This window comes from Falco punctatus (genome assembly GCF_963210335.1).
Source record: "Falco punctatus genome assembly, chromosome: 7".
Classification (NCBI taxonomy): domain Eukaryota; kingdom Metazoa; phylum Chordata; class Aves; order Falconiformes; family Falconidae; genus Falco; species Falco punctatus.
The window spans coordinates 45,694,138-45,715,262 of record NC_137587.1 but is presented as its reverse complement, the minus strand read 5'-3'; the positions used below and the strand labels follow the sequence as shown (position 1 = coordinate 45,715,262).

The following is a 21,125-nucleotide window of genomic DNA, read 5'->3' as shown; positions in this document are numbered from 1 at the left end:
CTTAGTGGTGGGAAAAACGCTTTTGGCTTTCTAAATTTTAAACAGGAAGGAACTATTTAAATGACAGACTTACAATAGTAATCAGGGCATTTACTTGGGAATGTTGGATCACATCTTGTAGCTGCATACTGTCAAGGTAACTCAGACCATATGAAGTTAAGGCAGACCTCAATATATTTATTTTCTTTTAATGATACCTTCAGACAAATGTTGGTGTTTTTTTTACTTATTTGGACCCTTTATAAAGCAATTGGGTCCTTGTACTGAAAATGGCATTTGTATTTTGAGGTAGTCAGATTTACATATGCTGAATATTGGCTGTAACGTTATGAGGTTGCACACTTCACAATTTATTTGTTTCCTGAGATATGTAATTTTATGTGAAATGTCTTAAATTCAGAGTCTGCCACAGAATTTTAGCTCTTCATCCCCAATGACCATTATAAAATTGCCATATGCCTAAAAAGTGCTCAGCACAACTGCGATTGTTTAGACTGTGAATTTCCTTTCATTTTATGATGGGATCCTTAGTTCAGAATAAAATTATTCTTCAGCAATAGGAGAAACACCATTTGGTTGTATATGGTTCATTATAAAATGCAGTAACTTTTAAGCATTTCAAACAGTACACATGCTTTGAGTTTTTGTGCCATTTTTCATGAACAGTTAACAGTACCTTACTGTCATTTTTTTCATGATCTGTCCATCAACTCAATTATCTTCCTCTTTGGTCCAACTTACAGACACACAGAAAACCTAAGCAGGTGTCAGAGCAATAACCAGGTGTACATTGTAGTACTTTGCAAAGTTTTAATTGCTGCAGGGATGTTTTCTAGTTAATGGATCTGTTTATTAAATGCTTCTATCTGTTGTGTCTGTTCAGGAGTGTACCTTACACATGGTAGTTTCAGTCTGAGTCTGGCTATTTTATCTAGCAACAGCCTCAGAGTAACTTTGCAGAGGGATGTCCTTTTTCAGTTATGGCATCCATAGCATAGCTAGCAGAACTGCTGAATTGCTTGTTGTATAAAGTCCTGTGTCATTTGTGATTTTTGGTGAATTCATTACATGCTTTAGAGTTGCAAGTTTGAGACAGGGGGTCCTAGACCCAGCTGGGCATATGGATGTGACCAGTGTGTAAATATTTACTCTTGTTGCCTCTGTAAGCACGCTGGGGTAAGGCTTGAATTGGCTGTGGAAAATGGTCAGAGGGCTGGAGCACTTTTCCAGTACAGGCTGGGAGGGTTGGGGTGGTTTGGCTTGGAAAGGAGAAGGCTCTGGGGCAACCTTACTGTGGCCCTTCGATACTTAAGGGAGTTTATGAGAAAGACAGAGAGAGACTTTTTACCGAGGTCTGTAGTGACAGGACAAGGGGTAATGGTTTTAAACGAAGAGGATAGATTTAGATTGGATACAAAGAAGACATTTTTTATTGTGAGGGTATTGAGGCACTGGCCCAGGCTGCCCAGAGAAGCTGTGGATGCCCCATCCCTGGAAGTGCTCAAGGCCAGGCTGGATGGGGTTTTGAGCAACCTGGTCTAGTGGAAGGTGTCCCTGCCCATGGTAGGGGAGTGGAACCAGGTGATCTTTAAAGGTCCCTTCCAAACCACTCTATGATCTTTGGGTGGCTGCTGCTGGTGGTTGTTGTGTGTCCACCTGTGAGAGATGATGGCTGTTGTCATTTGGGAAGAGGGACAATGGGTGGGAAGGGTATGGCCCAAATGACTCACCAAAGACCAGCAGTTCTCAGTGGTGCTTGGAGCGGGGAGTTACTAGGTTAGTAGCCAAGGGACTACTTGTGTCTGGGGGCTAGAGGTTAGCAGCTGTGATGGAGAGCATGGGCAGCTCCCTGGTGCTCCCCGTTATGCTCACCCATGGAGAACCAGCCTTCCTAGAGAGGTGTGATGGGAGGCAGAGTCTCTCTTGGCAGCCACTTCAGAGTCTGTGCTGTTGTGCGTGGAACAGGGAGATGTGGATGCTGTCTGAGGATGTCTCCAGTTGCCCTGTGCTTACTGCCCAGAAGCAACTGCATGGTGGGAAAAGGAGACCCTTGGTTCATGGCCTTGTGCAGTGCTGCAGATTTGCACCCAGATCATGCCACGGAGCCAGGACTGGGTCTTTTATGAGCAAATGCATTTAGGTATTGATGGTACAGTGAAAGAAAATGCCCTTTCCCAGGAATTAAATAACTGCTTCCTTGACGAAAGGACCCAAAATCTGGCTCTTGTGTTTCATACATTTTGTCATGTAGATCTAACTGTTTGCTTTGTTCCTGGCAGTAATATTAACTTATTAGTGTATGAAGCTGTTTCCAGGTCAGTGGAAAACTGCATATAAATCTTTATTACATGTACTTGATTGTCTTTAACTCTTTGTAAGATATAATTATTGTCCAGTAATCATATTGTGGCGCTGCTTCTGTGATTATGCTGGTGGTTAGTGTGCAGTGCAATTCTGGTTTTATAGACTGGAGCTAATGTTAGCTTGATTATAATAAAGGACAAACATCATCCTTTGTTGTTGGCCAGTTAATTTTCTCACCTTTTTGCTGCCCAGTTTCATTGCCTCCTGCAGTTCTGGGGTGTGAGCGCATGCCACCAAGTGCCTTCTGATTAAAAAGCCGTGATTTTTAATGTGTGGTGCTTCAAGCTGAAGTGGAGCCACTTTCAGTAACGGTGTCTGCAGTGGGAGGGAAGAAGTGGATTGCAGCAAGGTCTTCAAGGACAGTGACTTGGCGAGGCACTAGTGCCTAGAAATGTTTTGATCCTATTGTAATGAATAGTTGCTAGTTCCTGTTGTTGTTTCTGTTTTGACTGAGTGCCCAGCTGGTGCGTGGTGGAGATAGGATGTTGAGGTAGGGAAAGGAAGTAACTGTCAAAAGTGCATCTCCCTTAGGAAAGCAAGAATGTGGAGGCACGGTAGAATTTTGGTTTAAATAGCACTTATTTTCCCTTGGTTTTCATAGTGCACTGACTGTGTGCAGTTTTCCACATGCTGGGTAATGGAAAGTTGGCCCCAGAGGAAGTCACTTTGTAAGTCAAGTTTGGGATTATAAAATCAGTCACTGTTGGGTCACTAATTGGTGTGGAAGATAGGAATTTCCTATACAGTATGGTAAATTCACTGGTTTTCTGGCAGTGTGTGCACAGTGAGCTGTTTAGCCAACGATATTCTTTCCTGGTTCTGTTGTTAACTCAGGAAAGGCATCAGGTCACTTATCGCTACACCCAAATCGCTGGTTTGTTTCTGAGTAGTAAGGGGAGGGCGGGGAGAGTCTGATGTCATGTAGAATCTACATGTGTTTTCTGAAGTTTGTTTTCATCTCTTTGTGGCATAATAGTGAAGCTTGGCAGCCACAGGGGAATCATGAAGATTGATTGCTCTTGGTGTTAAGCATCTCGCATCTGAGTTTATATCAACACAAGCCTTCTTCCAGCAGCAGCATCTGGCTCATTGGCAAGATCTGTGGACAGTTGTTCTGATGGCTCTGGAGATGCCTCTGGCTGTCATGTGGCTGCTGCCTTGGCTGTGCCGCTTTGTTATTCTAGCTGGCCCCATTTTCATTTATTTCTTTTTTGGCTTACCTTTGATTCTGATGAATTGCTCCTGAGATTGTGGTCTTGAATAAATCTTGCCTAACTTCCTCACGCAGGGACTTCCATGAGATGCTGATGTTAATTTATTTCAGTGACTATTTCCTGATTGGAGCCGGAGCAATAACATTGTAGTCTGTGCCTTCTGTGCGGGTTTTCCCTGCGAATTACAGCAGCGGCCTTGTGAAGTAAAACACGCATCTTTGAGTCTATCCTGCCTAATGGGTTTCTCTGAGACTAGAGCTGTAAGTGTAAATCAAATATTACCAGTACACAGTGTCCTGAGAGTCTTGGAATCAACCACTTGGATTTCTCAAGTTGACCATTGGGAGTGGAGTTTCTGGCTCAGATGATATAAACTGGCACAGGAGCAAAGAATAGCGTGTGTCATCTCTGGATTTACATCACAAGTGCTGTCCTGGTCTGTTTGATTTTATGTTTTTTATTCATATACCTTGTACTTTACAAACATGATTCTTTCAGAAGTACTATGGCTTCAGAAGACATGTGGGCTCAAAACCCCCTGAGTGTTTCTTAAAATACTAAAGCATCTATATTCATTGAATAAGCCTATCGGCGTCACTACTTCTTCTGGTTGAAATTAGCAGAGCTGTGATGTGCAGGAGGCCAGACAAGAGGGTTATCTTCACTGGCCTTTAACTGTAATGATCTGTAGAACTGCTTTGCCACTGTCCACAATGGGAGCTATTTGATGAGCTGTCAGACTTTATGAGGGTGTAACCAAGTCATGATTACGCAGAGTTTTCTGGGTTTAAATGTGTAGTTACATCTGTAAAAATAATAATAAGGCAACTTGGGTGGCGTGTATAGTTTTTTAGTGATTGACTGCAAATTTGACACATTTTCTACTGCCAAAAAAAATTGTTTTAAAATGAAAGGGGAAATTTGCACACCAAGATGTAACTTAACTCATCACCCAGGAACTACAAACATGCACTTCTTGGGCATTTTATGAAATGGGGAGGCAGGTTAGTGAAAGCTCATTGCTGATTTGAAGTTAGGAATGGGGATGGGGGAAAGAGAGGGGAGACACTTAGAGAGGGAAATACCAGATTTGCATTTGGAGTGAACGTCGCCATGGATTTCTTTAGGGCCCAGGTCTCACTTTGGGGCTGTAATTTCTCTTCTTAAAATAACTCTTTCCTCCTCTGTACTTGGCTTTTTCCAGCAGGTGATGAGGCAGCTTCTTTTCCAAGGTCTCAGTACACAAATTAAAATAAAAGCATCCTTTTATGTAGTACCTTCAATTGAATGGAAACATAAATGTATCCTGTGATGCTGGGCATTGTCTACGTTTGTGGAATTTCTATAGAAGCAATGTTAGATACAGTAAATGTTTAAAAACCCTGAAAGTGTGACTGGTAGGATGAGCTAGAGCCTTTCATCTCTTAGTTGCTGGTTTTAATAGGATCTGGCTTGAAGGGTTTTGGAAGTTGTTGCCAGGTATTTGATTACTTCTGTGTCTCAGGAGATAAGGTGCTTTTTTTTTTTTTTTTTTTTTTGTGTGTGTGTGTGTGTGTGTGTTTGAGGAGCCTGGAAGAGTTTACAGAGGTATTTTCACCAGCCATCTGTGGGCATGTCTACGTGTATGTATGTTATAAGCAGATATAAGCTCGCTTTGCCCATGTGTTTAATATGTTTATATCCCGTGTTGTAGCAGAGTTTATAAACTCTATTAACATGGCTTTCAAGATGCTCTGAGCATGGGTGGAGTGGGGTTTTGTCTGCTTGAGGGCATAGCCACGTTGATTTATGTTTGTAGAAGAGAGACCTTAGGCAAAGGGAGTTTCTTCTCTTTGATTACACCAGCCCTGTGGATGGGGAGAGGTTGCACGGCTTGCAGGTTTCACAGGATCGCTGCAGGGCTTCCCACTATAAGGATTACAGGTGGATATTAATCATAGGACTCTTGTCCTGCTCACAAGAGTGCGATTTGCTGGGCTGACAAAGGCAATTCTTGTTATTTAGGTTGTGTAGAAGATGTACAGTGTCTTTTGGTGCCCACTCAGGTATTTTAAGGGTTCAAGGCTGGATACATACTTTATTGTTGACAATGCAATATAGTCATTGAAAGGCTTGTTACAAGACTGTGTGATCAAAGGATAGCAGCCAACTTGCGAAAAGTGGTGTTCTTAGGGGAGGCCAAAGTACTCTCATGCAAAGGAATTGATTGGTGTGACACAGGACTATTAGAAATAAGTTGTTTTGTAGGTAAGGATTGTCTAATACTGTTCAGTTAGTGGCTGTTAAAGACCAACAGGATCAAGAAAAGCAGCAACAAGAGTATCTTCCTACTACTACTACTAATCTTGTTGCTGTGTTTCTACATAGTACAACACTGCTACTAGTTTGTGGTCCATGATGATGTGGTGCTAGGTGCTGAACTTTTCATCTAAAGAAACTGTTGAAATAGGAGCAGTCTGTAACTAAATTATAGCCGTAGAACACACTGGCACTTAGGGACATAGTTTAGTGGTGGACTTGGCAGTTCTAGGTTAACGGTTGGACTCAATGATCCTAAGATTTTTTCCAACCTAAATGATTCTATGATTTCAAGTTTTCAGGAGCTCTTTAATTAAATAGTCTTTATTGTTCTCTCTTCAGTGTGTATATTTAGGTTTTGATATCTCTGTCCATCTGTAATTTGTGTGGCTATCTGGGGGAAACCTTACCTTTTTTTTGTGATTATTTTTTACTCCTGAAAACCCTGATAGATCTGAAGACCTTGATAGAAATGTCTCAGGGTCAGAAGAGCAACAGGTTTACTGAGAAAATTTTCTTGTATATGCTGTGAAATGTGTTGAGGGCAGAGTCTCTAGAAGTATCTGGACAGATAAGCCTGCCGATGGCTATGGATTAAGCTTTCTTGTGCCATTCTGTTACAGATATTTCCAATGTACCATCAGCAGCCCTGAGATGTCTTCCATTTGTAATCTGGAGTGGCTAGTTTGCATTCCTTCACAGCTCTTCTTAATGGGCTTTGCAATGAGGTTTTTTGAACCTTTGCAAGGAGCTAGTTACTGTAATGCAGCTAGTACTCTCTGGTGGTGTTTTTTGGAGGGTGTGTGTGCTGCTTTTTTCAATTCTCATTTGAGGGTTTAATTAATCTTGATTATTATGTTTATTTCCAGAATGCTGTGTACAGGTAGGAGTGGTTGGACTTCCACCATCTAATTTGGGCATCTCATTTGAATTTCTAAAATTATCCCCTGAACCCATAGGAAATGAAATGTAACAATTCTGTACTTTTTATGTGTAAGGGTAGATTGAAAGTGGGAGAGAGAGAGAGTAGTTAATGATAAAGAATGTTCTGGGTATCGTGGTGATGGGCTATGACTAACTGGCAAAAGAAGAATTATTCAAGGTGATACAGAGGGTCACAACTAGTACAAGAGTCCTGGAATTAATAGAATGATGCAAGTTGGAAAACTTGCTGTGAGCAAGATAGTGTAGGTTACTGAATAGTCATCAAAGGAGAATAATATTGTGAAGTCTATGTTCATTGTGTGTGGCACTTGAACCCAAACACAAAGTCTGTCTACATATGTGCTACTCATCTTTCCAAAACTAGGATCATAAGAACATAGGGCTGGAAAAGTATCTTCAGATCTTTAAAAAGTAGTAAGCTTCCTCCACTGAAATGGCATCGCCTATCTCTGGATAAGCTCCCATGGATGTTTCTTACTTGCTTTTCAGAACCTGTCATGAAGGAATGAGTTTTCTCAACATCATTCTGTAGCGTTTTCCAGTATTCATTCAGCTTTGACAATTTTTCTTAAGGTGTCTTTGCTGAGAAGTAGCGTAATTTGCTTTCCTTTCCCAGGTGGATATGGAAAGTAATTGGTCACCAGTCTCTTTGTAATTACTTTTTGCATACTGGAGGACTCTTTTCAGTTTTCTTTCTGTAAACTAAATAAACCACACTCTTGAAATTCCTACAACATTCTTGTTTTGTAATCTGCTTTTTGTTCTATAGATGCTCCTCAAATGGTCTGTCTCCATCTGCTGTTTATATGGCTGACATCATACTTCACTCTAAAGAGATTCCATAGGAGGATCATTTGATTCTTTGGGCAGTGTCCCCCACCTGCAGACGTCCCTTAGGACCTGTGTATTTATCTTTTCTTTCTAATGCAAGATGAGGCCAGCACAATGAGGTGAATTACTTCTGTGCTCCAGCATCTTAACTGAATCCAAGAGACAGCCACAGACCTTACTTCCATCCAAGCCCAGAGATACTGGAAGCACCAGGACCCCACTTTCCAACAGGCAGCTGACAGAAAATTTGTGAATATACTTGCTGAAGTTCATCTGCTGAAGAGTGGTATTCAAAAAAGCCACCCAAGAATCTGTTTTAAAGGGCTGCTATGGGATGAACAGATTGGAGAGGGAGGTAGCATAACACGTGTGCCACCTAGTAAGCAAAGGAACTACAGCAGAGTTTGTAGGCAGTGTGTGGCCTGGTTGTGGTTGAGGAGTTAGAAATATGCTTCATCATGCCTTTTCTATTCACCCCTGCTTAGAGGGGATTTTTTTCCTTCCTATTTTTTTTTTATTTTCTTGATTAAGTCCAAGCAAGGAGGAAAAGAAGAAACTCTAACCCTCTGTAGTACCATTTGAACTTAGATGTAAACCCAAAATTTTTCAGCCAAGCTGGTTTTTGGTGAAGCAGTTAAACTGAGGTATTATTAAGATGAGGAATAAGGGTAATCCACTTTGTTTCTGGAGACAAGCTGCCTGGTGCGCTAACTGTGCACTGTATGCAGCAATTTGCAGCTTGCAAGAGGAGTGCACAACGGGCAGCCCTTCAGTTGTGAAAGCTAAATCGTTTCTGTACCTCCTCAAGTATTCATTTAGCAAACAAATAATTGATAAAATGAGCAAGTGAAAGAGACACTAAGAGGGTGTGATCCAATGCCAAGCACTGGTTTTCACAGTTGATTTTAAATCTACATTATGCTAATGATGTTCATTTGGAAAATGTGTCCACTCCCTAACTTCTGCTGCTGAGCGTTCTTTTAATTGGATTCAGATGGTTGGACTGAAACAGTTGTAGGGTTTGTATACAGATGTCCTGAGCACGCCAAGCACTTTATTTCCTATCCAGTTTTTCAAAGCCAGAGTCGCTTTTGCTGCGGCTGGTGTCCAGACGTTCTTGAACTCTCTCATTAAAGGTCTGTCTGATACAAATGGGCACAGTTCTACTGGGACATACACAGTTATGATCACTTAAACATGCTGAAGGTCTCATGCTGGGCATGACTCCTAGTCCATCGGGCTGCCTGGGCTGGGTTGCTGGGCTCCTGCCAGAGTTTGTCTGTGAAGGAGTCCATCTCACAAGGCTACCATTGCAATTTGTCATTCTGAAAACATGGGCTGCTGCCTAAATAATTGTAGTAGTGGAAACAGCCTTTTGTTTCCCCTAAAATAGTATGAACATTTGATGTTTCTGAGGCATTTTGACAAGGCAGCGTGTTTTCTGTATAGTGATGCTGTGCTCTGATTTTTTGTCCCTGTGATGAAATGCAGAGCTACCTTATTACCTGAGCAGCCTGATTGAACTCATGTTGTATGTGGAGTAGGTAGCATTCGGTGTGATGAGGGTATTGGAGAGCACTGGTCTCCTGAGTAGTTGTTCTGACACTTTTCATAAGCACTCATAAGCTTTTAAGAGGAAAGAGTTGTGACTTTTTATGCAGCCTAATAGGCGGAGTTTCTATAGTCTGATTTCCCATGCTCATAGGCTAACCAAAATTTACTCTCTGGTTTCAAGGAAGAAGTAATTACAGATGGAAAGCTATTTATCTTTTAAATAAAAGTGTCTAATTTCTATCAAAAGTTTTTGTCTGAACTTCTGAAAGACAACTTTGTCTAAGTGGCTGTTTCTGAAAGTAATAGTCAAAGAAAGGCTTCTCAGACATTAAATTATTGTGTGATGATGCGTATGCAGCTATTTCCCCAAACACTTGCTGCTGTTCAAAATGATGATCCTTTGATGAAGGTTTAAAAAAAAAAAAAAAGAAAAAAAAGGTACAATGGGTGTTGAAGGACGGTGCTTTCATATGAATAAAATCAGTACTGAATTTGCATTGTGAAGTTACAGTAAGCCACAGACCCAAGAGGCAAAATTAAAGGATTACTTAAAACCAACAATAAACATGCAAATTAAAAGTCATAATTTTTAAATGAAGTCATACACTATTAAAAATAAACACAAAATTACATACTAGTTTGGATGTGTAGTTTATAGAATACACCAAATGTTAAAATTGAATAAAATTAAGAAAAACATTTTCCAAATGCTAGTAAAATATCTGTTTAATTAGGTCGTAAAGAAGGGAGATTAAAAGTAATATTTTGCCATACAGTAATTACTGTTTTTCAGAAGTAGTCAGGTTCCTGTGTGTTGATCTAAATATAACTGTGATAGCAGATCTCTTTGGGGTCTTTTGTTTTGTTTGTGTCTTTAATTATATTAAATTGCAGCCACTACCTTTGTTTTGTTTTCTTTGCACTGAACGTGCTGCACGGCTGTTTGCTCCGATACCCTGCCAGCTCATGAACACCAATCTGGGAGATCAGCCTGTACCCTCTGGTTCTGCGAGGTTAAAAGCCAAGTCGTTGCAGGGGATATACAGCAAGATAACAGGAAAGGCGGCTGAAACCACTGGGAGGTGGGCTGAGGTGCTGATGGGAGCCCGAGATGTAAATAAACCAGATTGCTCTCATTTCCTCTTTCCACTGTATTATGCATTCCAATAGCACTATTCATCTTTATGACAGACACCTATTGCTTTAACTTTACTGCGGGCCACTGAAGTACATTAAAGTGGGCAGGAAATGGAAATAAATAGAGTTCGGTGGAGGCTGCAGAATAACTAAACATGCTGCTGTCATTTATAGTCTGGGGTCGTGCGTTTTTTAGCAGATTTATTGTAGCGCTTGACTTTTGTTAGAAGGATGGGCGCTGTTTAAAAGAGATGGGGTATACTTATAAAATAAGTAAGAAAAAGTGTTCTGATATTTTTTTTCTCAAACTCTTTGGGATGCCAAAGATGAAAAGAAATCGGGTTGAGTGTCAGCTGGGTAGTCAGTGGGATATGGCTGTGTGCACTACCTCAGGTTGTGGTTAGAAAGAGAATAATGGGATTGAAGATTTGAAGAAACCCAGCTAGGGGACAGCATGGGAGGAGGACCATGGTCCCTTGTCTTAGATTAATCTTCTGCCTAAAGCTACTGAGACATTCACGTAGAGAGGCTGGGTGGGGTTTAGCCTTAAAAATGTATCTGTTTGTTTTCTAATGCATGCACATTTTGCTCACTTTGGAAATGTGGATTGCTGTCCTGCTTATTCAGAGGGCTGTTTTCAAGGACAGTAAAGTTACACTGCAAGTTCCAGATACCCTTAACCCTGAGGAGATGGGACTTCTGATGAATTCTCTCTTTGGGAAAGCTTTGTGTGTTTGTTTTTCCTTGATTGTTTATATTCTGATAAGATTAGGTCGGTAACTGAATGAATTCACAACATGGGTTACTTGAAGACTTACAGTTCAGATTTTCACTCCCTTGAGATAGTCAGCTACTCGGAAACTTCTCTCTTAAAAAAAAAAAATAGTTAACCATTAGCACTGTTTTTTCCCTCATTACTGTGAGCAGTCTCTGGTGTGGCTAAGTATAGTGTGTTCTTTTTCTTCTCTTTTTCTGACAATGACTTCTATGTAGTTGAAAGCAAGCATCAGCCTTCAAAGTATTTGTCAATATAGAAGATATTAGTGGGTATTTCACAATGTCATGTAAGATAAAAACTCATTTGTAAGCATCACGGCAGAAATCTGGAAAGACAATTAAGACAAAAAATCATTAGCATTGATTCTTTTGCACTGGGAAAGTACATTCCTTTCTCCCAAAGCATCCTTTAAAAATGTTGTTTACCTAGGTCTATATTCAAGTATATATTTTGGTGTGACATTCAGGGATGATTCTTCTTTCTTTTTAATTATCTTTGTATCAGGAATTTAGTTGAACTCAGAATACTGCTCCAGATACACTCACGTTTCAGAAACTAGTGCCAGGCAGAACTGCAGGTAATTACTGAGGATGCTTGTTGGCAATTTGACTTTTCATCATTTGTTCGTCATCGTTTGTTCGCACGCTGTGGATAGTTCCTTGCTGAAAGGATTAGGTTACAGATGGGTGGGTGTTACTTTGGGGACTTAAGTGAGAATCCAGATGCTTTTCTTCATCCTCTCCTCTTGCTTAGTTTGGGACTTGGAAGTCAGTAGCTGCAGGTAAGATTTAATGCTTCTATCTTTGTTTCTCTTTTGCAATGGAAAAACTCTCTTATGACTCCCTGTTAAACAAAAGCTCTAACTGCAAGCTTGAAATACTTGGGAAATCACAGACTGAGCTAAAATTTCAAATTAATCTGATTTTTTAAGTGCAATATTGCTGAGAATCTGCTTTAGGTTTTCAAAGGAGTTCAGCTCCAGCAAGACAATCTGGTGTTGTATGCTTTGAAAACCTGGCTATGGTTTTGGTGCGTAAGCTGTAGCAAGGCTTTTCAGAGATGTTTGCCTTTGGCCACATCCCAGTTGCTTTGAGTGTGTCTGTAGTTTCAGGGGCAACGGTCTCAGGCCGTAGTATTTTACAGTTGTGAGATGTGGGTTTTGTTTGTGTGCCCCACACGCAGTACATTGGTGTTACCCGAATAGCTGATACTTGGCTTGGTCCTCGCTTGATTTCATGGGGAGGCAGCAGCAGCTGAGGTTTACATCAGAGGGGGAAGCAGGAATTCATGACTCTCTCTTTCATTCTGTAATATATTGTTGGATGTTTTCAAATCTGAGCTTCTTCTCCCTACTCCTGGTTTTAGAGATAAAGCCTGAAGGCAAACTCCAGGCTAAATGCAGCTGGTGTTGAACTAAATGGGTCTTTTGCTGTGTGTTCTAGTGGGAGCACAAAATCCTGGCTTTCCAACTTTGCCGTCCTGCTCGGTTTGGCTCAGGAGGACTTGCACGCCATGTCCGTGTGCTCTTCTGTCTGTGAGCAGTTTGCACGTGTGTGTTTCACCTCGCAGCAGCACTTGGCAAGCTTGCTTCTGTAAGAACCGCTTGCTGAAAAACAGTGGTAAATTCAGGCGTTTCAAAAAATTCTCCCTCATATAAGTACAAATAATTATCCAGTGCCTTGACCTCGCTGGGGAAGGCTGAGCTCTCTGGTGCAGCTGTCCCTAGTGGGACCATTTATTTTACCTTTCTAACAGTTTGTGATGTTTGAATACTTAAAATCTGTATGCAAAAGAAAATAAGCTGAGACTGAAATTAGGGTTTTGGTTTCTGTAGTGGGAGGGGAAGCTGTGACTGTTACAGCATCACAGTATTTTGTTTATCCTGCTTGCTCAGAAGGTAAGAACAGCATTTGGAAAGTAAGTGTGACAAAGACAGCATGTTTTGTTTATGCTGTGGGGGACTAAAGGAGTCATCTTTGTAGCACAGCAGACTAAAGTGGTTTTGGAGCATTGTTTGGAGTAGAGGTTTGTATGTTGTATGTTTAATTTTTGTGCCAGTCCCCCTGACGACTTGCACACCCCCTTCATCTGGCTTGCCTGCCAGTGGAGCTGTAACAAGGATGGCTTTAACTGCTTCCCCCACTGCCGTGTGTGTGCCTAACACATTTGGTCACTCAAGTTTTATTTCTTCCCTCTGTAAAACATGAGAGTGTAACTTCCACTCCAGCCTTGTTAGGGTGCGAGCTGGAAGCGGGGGCTCCCTGGGACCGGGCATTGTCACTGGGTAGTAAAACCTCTTTAATGGGGCTGGCTTAACTTGTAAGTTACGGTTAACATTTTTAACAGTGACTTGTTTCCTCTGCCCTTCACGCCCAGCCATTAGCCAGGTGTTTTGGTTGCACAGAGTGGAAAAATAAAAGGAATCTAACTGTACAGCTGGGCCCTCAGTGAGGTGCTGGAGGAGGGTGGCCACAGATGCAAACTGGGGATTGCAGAGGCTGGATGAGTAGGTTAAAAGGCTCCTTGTAAGTGCCTGGCAAAATATGAGCACTGGAAATGAGATGGCTTCCCCCTCCCCCTTCCCCCCCCCCCCCCCCAATATATTAAAAGGTTTAAACTTGGCATACCATCTGCTTATATGGTTTGCTCTCTGTAATTTTCTAAATAAATCAAAAATTACTTTTTTTTCCCCCACTCCTTTAATATGGTATCCACTTGATTTCCTTGTAACTGCAAGAAGGGCCTGACTCTGATCTGCCTTACACTGTAAACTGTGTTTATGGAGCTAGAATTGGGGTCATTAATTTTCTTCACATCAAAAGAAGTCATCTCTCTTAAATGAGAAGCCTGTTTCACCTAGTAATTCACTTTAATTGCTTATTTGAAACTTTTGACATTTGATAGCAATTTAAACGCTGCCAGATGAGGCTCATGCAGTTGGGACCTGCAGGTGCTTCCTTGTGTGCCCAACTTGGATCAAAGGAATGAACCCAGGGATGTGCCTGGCCGCAGACGGGGCACCCAGAGCTGGAAGGTGCTGGTTTTTGGGGCTGTTTGAATCGATGCTGTGTGTCAGCCTGGGCAAGAACTCACTCAGAGGGCTCTCTCCCTTGGAAAAGTTTCTGCAGAGCTGGTGCTGTTTGTTTTTCTTGGGAGGCAGCCTGCGTGACCTTTGTTTTGCCTCAAGCTTAACAGTGCTTGCAGCGCTCAGGGTTTATGTTTAAGTCTAACCAATAGTATTTTCTGCTGAAGGGTTAGAAAAAAGTTTCTAAAATATTAATTACTCTTCCCCCCCCCCCCCCCCCCCGACTAATATCTGTTAATTTAGTGTTATCGTCTTCTGGGGGGTTTGGAGGGAAAGAATTTTCTTGCCTGTAAGGGTAAGCAAATGGTGCAACTTCAAAGGTGTTTTTACCGGATTCTAAACCTCAATAAAGAGAAGAGACAAAAATGGAACGGTGTCTTTCACTTGATTTTGTAAACGGGTTCACTTATGTGAATGCAATTTATTGTTTAGTCAGCAGCAGGGGTAGCTTAGCATGAGAAGTTGTGTTGCCTTTTTTTTTAAGTCAGTAAACAATAATTTAGATTATTGTGGAAAGAGCAACTTTTGTTAATGGCCTTTGGCTGCAGAATGATGTGATGCTAGATATACTCACAGTGGTTTCTGTCAACGCTGTCCTGTGTCTTGTGAGATAGATTAAAGACTGTTGCAATAGTCCAGCAGTTGAAAATGAGATAAATTCTGTGCTGCATGCTGCAGAAGTTAGGCAGCGCGTTAGGACTTTCTGAATTCAGAGCAAAGGGAAATAGCAGCATTGAAAGAGAATGAGCAAAGCCAAGTACCAGTGCCAAGACTTCTTAAAAGAGTTTTATTGATGTGTGTGGTAATTAAAACCAGAATTAGTTAGTTTTCATTAGTTAGGACATTCATCTCTGAGAGAGCAATTGCATCTTGGCATGAAGTAATACATTTTTAAAAATGAGTACTGATCTGGGGATACCCCCGGCATATGCTGGATGGCTGACTTACTGGCTTTGTGTGCCCTCATTATTAACAAGCAAATTAAATATTTTCACTTAAAATAATTATACAAATAAACCTTTGGCTGCAGTGTGATTTCATTAAAACCTTAATTGTTTATAGAGAGCTCAGTGAGAGCATGTGAAGTTGGGTCAGTTTTACTGCACGACATTAGTCTTGATAGCAGATTTACAACAGGGCTGGATTTAATCTCTTGACTAATCTTTACAGTAGCAGGTTTGGGATGGGAGGCCGTTTGAGTGTTTCAGGAGATAGGTAACTCTATCTCTGACCTGGAAACACGTAGCTGGGTTTTAAAACGTCTGAGCAGCCTTAGAATGAACTAGCAGGGGGGGCGGGGGAGGGGCAGGGAAATTACCTTGTGGAAACAAAATAGGCGTTGCTTTTAAATCGGCTTCTTAGCCTGCACATTGTCACACCTTCGCACATGCCTGTAGGCTCAAATCTATTTCTCATCAAAGCAACTGTAGCGTAAGGGAATACTGTGACCATCTGGGTTGCAAAGATCAGAAGTAACGGTCCCTGCTAGCAGAGGAGCCAGCTGTGGGCAGCACCATGTAAACTGGTTTTTATGCCACTTGATTAATCATTTCTGGGGGTGACGACAACAAAATGTTTACCAGGTCACGCACTAATTTTTCTGGGTTTAAGGTGGTGGTATGCCTTTGAAACACGTTATGGTATTTGCAGGTTCAGCATCTCAACTAACATTGTTTCCGAGCATGGGAAACACAGGCATGTTAGATGTCTCCAAAGGAGAGTTAATTAGAAGAATGAATAGTTATCAAGTACACCACAGCTCCACTGTTTAATTCTGATGATAATTTTCATGCTGGGTCTAGTACAAATGAATTCACTTATGGTTTCTTAGTCTGCTGTGACCTGTGAGTCTCAGGGTATTTGAAGGGAAAAAAAGGCTGAGGAGAGTTAGCAGAATAGATTTAAAGTATTTCCATGAGTAGAGAGCAAATCACAAAGAACTTCTGTCTTTTCCTTTCTTGTTTTTTTTTTTTTGCATTTTTTTAACTCTATGGTTTTTCTGCCTTTCTCCACTTCTTTAGGACCCACGATTATCAGCTTTAATTTTTGACAAGCTTCAAGTGCCTGACTATTTACAGAAAAACAGGAATGAAGGAGAGAGCAGATGCGAAACTTGTGCCACTCACTTGAATCAGCTGAAGCAGGAAGCCATTCAGATGATGCACACCCTCAATCAAACCACCTACCCAGAAACGCCTGACCTCCCGCCTGGCGCCGGGGCAGTGACCAGCGTGGTACCCAGGATGGTCACCATCTCTTCCCAGAGAGACCTGCCGCTCATTGCTGGGCAGGTGGCCAGGCAGCCTGGAAAGTCACCGAGTCTCTTTTCTGGGGCAGAGAGAAAGAAGGGACTTGGATGGTCCCAAGGCACGGGCAGCTTTCCGAACTCCAGCGTTCAAGTTACGGTGGCCCCCAGTGGTCTCAGCGGTGCCCTGAGCTCGGTCACCATCCAAGCTCAGCAGTACCTCGAGGGCATGTGGAGTATCTCCAGGGTGAACAGCTTCCTGCCTCAGGCTTGTCTAGTAAGTAGCGATAATTCAGATGCTTGAGTTTTGTTTACATGTGTGTGGATATACAGACAGATAAAGATAAAATTTGAGATGTATACATATTTATCTCAGAGGGGATCAGCTAATGGTATTCTGAACCATGTTTCAAGACCTGAAGAGCTGAAGAAGAGCTTTGAACGATGTTCTGTCAGGTATCACAAGGAATTTGCTTTTTCTCAGATGGTGAGAGCCTTTCCTCAGATGTTTTCGCACTTATTTTAGCTTTGTGTATTCAGGTGATGTTATTTGGCTGTCACATACCTGGTGACCCCTTTAGAAAAACATAAAAGGCCAAGTTTGTCACATGTGAAACTCTGGGAGCTTCATGGGATTATATCAAAGATGAACTTGACCCTTAAGTCTAGCCCTGAACTTCTAAGGCTGTGTTCAGTTGAGCAGATGCAGTGGATAGACTGTGATGGTGAGCATTAATCTGCAGGTTAGATGTGCTGCAAAACAGTTTGCTGAGAAGGAGGGTGTTCAAAAGGTTGCTTCAGAGCCACATGCCTGTAAATGTCATTGCACTTGGAGTTTTAGCATTGATGTTGATTTCCTGTATTCTGTGTGTACTTGAAGAACTCTTGTGGGAAATGAAAAAACTTTATAGAGGTGCACACTCCCTTTAAAAGCAAGTTCATTACAGATTTGTGGCTATCTGTGGAACTCTGCTAAGAAGGATATAGTGACTGGTTTTGACTAAGATTTATTCCTAAGCTGTTTTCACATGGTAGTGAGCAGGGAAGTGTAAGTGATGATGAAATCTGTACAGATAGAAGTCATGGTTTTCACTTAAAGACACTGTAGCAGATCTTGCATCTGGTATATTGGTGCTAGATGGGTTTAAATTTAACATTATGCCTTATGTGCTGTTGTATGTAAACACTACCTAATACTGCTTGGTAGCATCAGCTGGTTCAGCGCCAAGGTCATCAGAAATAATTTAAGAGTGCTGCTGTGTAACGTTACTTTTACAGGGTGGCTGTTGTGTTTCCTTCCAGAAAAGGCTTGGACACTTGATTCCTCCCTCCCATACAGAAATTTGTGAAGGCCCATACATCTCACCTTTGGGGGGGCCCCACTTAAATCCAGTGAAACTCCACTGATGATTTTACATTGAGAAAAGAGGAAAAAAACTGTTCCATTTCAGCTCTTTGTGGTTTATGAGGAACTACTGCTATAAGTTCTTTCCTCTGAAATGCAGCTCCGTTGCGTTAGGAATCAATTTGGCCAATGTACCTTTTAATTATCTTTTAAACTCTGCATACTCTACAGAAATGTAGAAAAAAAATGGGAAAGCTATTGGGTTAAGAAGCCTTCACTCTCTGAAAGCAAAAATATTTCCATTTCTCTGTTCATTCCTTGCCTACCTTTATTCTTGTCCTAAATAATTCACTAACAGGCAGCTCCAGATTTCTTCCTGCTTAACTGTGCTGACTGATAGATGCGGTTTTCCCTAACCACTGCATTATTCTAAGATAAAACTGAGTTGCCTCATTTAACCCCTGTGAAGGAAAAATGTGTATAATGCAACAGAGTTTAAGTGTGATCTAGAAATGTGCAAAGAAAATCAGTAGCCTGGAAAAACAGTGACCTTTAATGAAAGGACAAACAGTGTTAGACTGTGAGTGTTGGGGGCTGCTGGGATGTGATCCAGTCATTTGCAAGGATCGTTTAGATTTAAAAGCAGTTCTGGGAGAGAAGCTAGGCTTCAGTTGTGGGTTTGTTTTTTTGGTTTGTGGTGTGGTGTTTTTTTTTTTTTTTTCTTCTTTTTCTTTTAATTCATTTAAGCCCAAATGTAGTTACTGAAGACTGTTGTGCATCTTTTCCTAAATTGTGCTTTCTGTGTCTAAGTCCTCCTACTGCCTTCTGTATCATTAAGAGCTTTATGTCTGGTGAAGCTGTTTGGGTGGGTGAGGCAGAAATGCTTCCCCTACACGTTTCCCCCCAAGGAACCACAGGTGTCGAAGGAAATAGGATTGCCGGGATTTCAGGAATCAACTAGTATAGCCCTTGCCTAGGATAGCATCCACTGCAGGACATTCTTGTCCAATACTCATCTCACCTCATCTTTCAATTTTGAAAAGGCTGGGATTCCCTGACTACTATTGATTGTCAAGTGTGAATTTCCTTTCCTATTAGAAAAGCTTACTTACTTTATTTATTCATTTTAAAACCCTGTTAGAGAGATGATTTTGGCTATTCTTTCCTGAAGTTGGAGGCAGGGTTTAGGTTTAAGGTTAAGCCAGGAGAGAGCTGGGGATATACATACTTTTAGAGATGTCTGTCTTTAGTAACCTTTCCCGTCTTCTTGTGGGGCAAAGCTGGTCTGGCTAGAGGAATTCTGGAGCAAGAATTGCCACAGAAAGGACAGCACTGGTTATAGTATTTATTATGTGTACTGTCACCACATCTTGGAGTCTTCAGCCTCCACCTAGGCAGGATACTGCACAAATGCAGAAGAAAAAGATGGCCCCTTTCCTGGGGAGTTTACAATCTCGGTTGTGATCTGAGTTATTTTGTCCACTCTGTAAATACCCCTGCTTCACTGGGAATCCGTACTTCTGCCTTGTTTCCTTAGCAAAGGAGGGTTCTTGAAACAAGTGCTGAACTCCCTGGCAGGAAGCTGTTACCCCAGCACCTTACCCGAGTGGTTTAACCCGTGCTGCATACGAAGTGAGTATGGTTAATTTTCTAAAGATGGACACAGATAAAGGCTGGGGTTCATCTTCACTATTTTTAGCTGCCAAAAAGACAAGTCTTTATTCTAAGCTAATTACTGCGGCTTCCTTTGTAGTTGTGGGAGAGCAGCAGGCACCTCTGAGAGGTGCTTTGTCCTTCTCATCTTGGATGTCTGTCTTGGCTCGCCTTTGTCCGCTGAAGGTGCCTGTGGTTTTCTGCTGGTGCTGACAGAGCCCAAATGGGTGATGTGGAGCAAACGCTTGCATGGGCGGTCAGCGTGGAGTGCTGTGTGCCCCGTGCTTTGTGGGCATGAAAATACACCCCAGCATATGACTGCCAAACCTCAGGAGACCTTGTACCTACAAACGGTTCTCCAGGATCCATGGGTTTTTATTTATGGTTAGTTTTAATAGTGGCAGTAGTAGAATTGTCTGTGGAGGAAAAAAAATATTACTTGAATTCTGCTCTTCTGGTCTCCCTCCTCAAACTTGCCTATATTACCTTGTAATGTCACTTATGGTTGTGAAAACGCTTCTGGGCTGAATGTCGGGGGTCAGAAGTGCAGGACGTCATAAATCTTTAATATATCTTTGGAGTTCAAGTGTGAAAATCCATTATATAGATTATAAATTTTTTTGAACAGGAATGTGTCTTCGAAGCATAGTGTGGGTGATGCTCAAGCCAAAATAATAACCATGGGCTTCAGAAGCCATGAAGAGGAACAGTAATTAAGGATCTGGAGGAAGGCCCAGGGAGGGGAAGACTAGGATTGCAACCAAGGTGCAAAAGGTGAAGATGTAATCAGCTGCTTTACCCAAGTGGCCTGTTGTGAAAAATTACAAAAAATAATCACCAGCAGCAGCAGTGATAAGTAGTCTGACCAGACAGCGAGCATTGTGGAGGGGAGGGAGCTGGTATAACTCTGGGTAAGGCAGCTGGTTTGTAGGGGACAACTGACAACTCTAATTAATAAATAGTTTTATATTGATGTTTTTAATTTGTGACCTGACAAGTGAATATAAGGTTACTACTCAAATGAAAAAACGTGTTAGCAGTGCTCAGCATTGCTGCTCAGTTTAACACAGAAACAAAGGAGCGAGGAGAGTTTAGGCTTCGTAGATGTCTTGGAGTCTGGCTGAAAGGTAGAACATTTAAACCACTGAAAATACCTTGTACACTTATTAAAAGTATCTGCATGTATTGTGGAAAAAGAGGTCTTACTGTATGCTTTCAATTGACTGTGTCATTAGTATGCAGTGTTACGTACTGCATAAAAGTGGCAAAGTAGCCATGCCATGTGCTATAAAGACATCACAGTGAAATAGAGCTTGTTTTGCAAATTGTTTTTTCTTTCATCTTATGCAAAATGAAATCCTTGCCACACTGTATTTATAATTTGAATATATACGATTGGTACTGGTTAGAAGGCAAAATATTGTGGCTCCTTGAATCTCTACCAGTTTCTAAGTTGCTGTAAAAATATATTTAAAAGTGTACCATTAGGAAATTGGAAAAGTTGGAACACTGGAAAATTGGAAGTGACTTAAGTGAAGCTCTTAAAACGTATATATATATATAATTGTAAATTTATCAAAAGTGCAATGTATGTCCCTGAGAGTATTCACAAATTTAAAGTTATGTAGAAGTTTATGGCCTGGTTCAGGGAGGTTCAAAGAGGGAGGGTTCACCTG

At 41.4% G+C, this 21,125-nt stretch overlaps 1 protein-coding gene across 1 annotated transcript in view; it reads left to right on the top strand.

Moving 5' to 3' along the window:
- Nucleotides 1-21,125, top strand: part of KIF26A (kinesin family member 26A) — a 103,875-nt gene that overhangs the window by 18,396 nt on the left and 64,354 nt on the right. The window contains exon 3 of the mRNA XM_080397065.1: nt 16,228-16,728. Within this exon, the coding sequence (XP_080253191.1) occupies nt 16,228-16,728 (501 nt within the window). The remainder of the gene's footprint in view (nt 1-16,227; nt 16,729-21,125) is intronic.